Here is a 2,035-nt window from a genome sequence, read left to right as displayed (position 1 = left end):
TGCTACCTCAACTACTAATGTACAGTTTTAGCCCAGTAACTATCCCACTATTGGCAATGGTACTACTGTACTTTCAATAAAGCTATCTTACTATGAAATTCACAAAAACTCTGTCTGAATACGTTGCTCTTCTTAATGGGTTCAGTTGACTATTTAATCTGCAATTTCCTATGACCTGTATCTCAAACACACACCATGTGAAACTGTACGTGGGCAACTGCGCACTCAATGGGTATGGACTAGTTGATATTTAAGACACAAATATAAGTAAAACAATGGGAATGTCCATAAAGAATCAGTAAACTACAGGTTATCATGTCTGATTCTCTTGACTTAGCTCGACTTTTTCTTAGTAACATTTTCCAAAAACTTGAATCCAACCTTTAAATTAATCTAACCCAATTTGTGGAGTAGTTCTAAGATCATTACCAATGCAAATAAAGTGTGAATACCAGCTAATACATGTGTTTTCTATCATATATGACACACAATCTTTGGCTAACACTTCATCTCCATGCAGCCACACTGTTACGCACCGGCGATGTCCCACAGCTGCAGCCGCAGCACCGTCTTGTGATCCCAGCTGAGCACCTTGAGGGCGAAGTCCACTCCGATGGTGGCGCGATAGTGCTGGGAGAACACCTGGTGCACGTAGCGCTTTATGATGGACGTCTTACCCACTCCCAGGTCGCCTATGACCAACACTTTGAGCAGGCGCTCGTGCTGCATTACTGCTCCGGTCGAGAGCGCGCGTGGAGAGGGATGGCACGGTGAGGTCTCCAATTAGGATCCGCATGAAACGGAGGGTTTGGTGACTGTACTGACGGCCTCAAGTCATGTGTCGAGTCTGAAACACCGAGTTACTTGTAATATTTGACACTTGGATAAAAAAAGAATTATTTAAGAAAAAATTACAAAAATAAAGCGATAAAACGCGACAATATCCATATTATAAGAAGTAAATGTTGTCTAAAGATAAAAAAATGACTCTCAGTATTAAAACTTACTCACAAAACCAGGATTAACCTGTTGAAATATTGTGCCTCGGGTTGTCTTATCATCGTTACCGTCCCTGCAAGTGTTCACGGGTCATTTGGTCTCCGTCAGCTCCGCGCAAAAAGTTTCCAACAGTGAAAAAAGGAGAACTTTCTTGTTTGTAAAACGCTGTCGTGTTCAAGTTGAAGAAGAAACACTGTGTTGTTGTTATCAGTTTAGCCTGCGGTCTGTGTGCACATCTCCTCCTGCTGCTGTTTGGGCCGCTGCCAGAGAACTGTGGAGAGAGAGAGGACTGTCAGCTGTTTGAGCTGGAGCTGTCTGTGCGACCACGCCCCCAGAGTGTGTGTGTGTGTGTGTGTGTGTGTGTGTGTGTGTGTGTGTGTGTGTGTGTCAGACTTGTGGTCACCTGAATTTTAATGAAAAAATGAGTGAATCATGTGGCTGCGACTCAAAATATCACACACTTGAGGTGTTTTTATCGGTGTCACGCTTCCGTTTCAGTAGTTTCAGTTTTAAACCTTGTTTGTGTTACATGTTATGCATCTTTACATTTTATTGTGTTGACTGAATCTGTTTTTTTATTGTTTTGTGAGGACAAGTGTGTTATGTGCATGTTATTTGACATAAATAAGCCTTATAAGTACCCTACAATATTTCCTAAAAGTTTGTGTTAGTGGATTTATACTTGTGCGGCAGAGCCTACGCCGTAGCCTACACACATGGCCTAAACTGTTGTGAGCATTTATACATGTGTGGTGGTGTGTCTGTGTCACTGCAGTTACACCTCCAAAACATATAGTCGGCATCAGTTGTTTCTGTGAAGTGCTGTAAAGTTTAGCTGATTCAAACACACATTAAACACACATTAAACACGGCTTAATATAGGGTGACCATATTTTGATTTCCAAAAAAGAGGACACTCGGCCGGCCACGACATAGCCTACTTAAATGATACTCGCAGTTTACTCAAAGACGCCTTATAATTTTAATATATTTAAAATTTATATGTATGGATAGAAAATTCAGTTATATTACAAAA

The 2,035-nt window shown here is 41.1% G+C and overlaps 3 protein-coding genes across 5 annotated transcripts in view; 2 read left to right on the top strand and 1 right to left on the bottom strand.

The window, feature by feature from the left end:
- Positions 1-1,343, bottom strand: part of zgc:162171 (uncharacterized protein LOC565931 homolog) — a 14,500-nt gene extending 13,157 nt beyond the window's left edge. Inside the window, exons 1-2 of one of the 3 annotated variants that reach the window (XM_050066448.1) lie at positions 1,012-1,343; positions 537-847 (exon numbers count right to left, since the gene is read on the bottom strand). In XM_050066448.1, the coding sequence (XP_049922405.1) occupies positions 537-729 (193 nt within the window). In that variant the 5' untranslated portion in view covers positions 730-847; positions 1,012-1,343. Of the gene's footprint in view, positions 1-536 lie in introns of all 3 variants that reach the window. The other 2 variants (XM_050066447.1, XM_050066446.1) reach the window with 2 other exon arrangements.
- Positions 1-2,035, top strand: part of LOC126403715 (serine/threonine-protein phosphatase PP1-beta catalytic subunit) — a 659,813-nt gene that overhangs the window by 340,905 nt on the left and 316,873 nt on the right. The window lies entirely within an intron of this gene.
- Positions 1-2,035, top strand: part of c17h11orf68 (chromosome 17 C11orf68 homolog) — a 616,176-nt gene that overhangs the window by 340,911 nt on the left and 273,230 nt on the right. The gene's annotated exons all lie outside the window — the stretch shown is intronic.

The sequence above is a fragment of the Epinephelus moara genome, chromosome 17 (assembly GCF_006386435.1).
Source record: "Epinephelus moara isolate mb chromosome 17, YSFRI_EMoa_1.0, whole genome shotgun sequence".
Classification (NCBI taxonomy): Eukaryota; Metazoa; Chordata; class Actinopteri; order Perciformes; family Serranidae; genus Epinephelus; species Epinephelus moara.
This window is presented reverse-complemented; position numbering and strand designations above follow the sequence as displayed.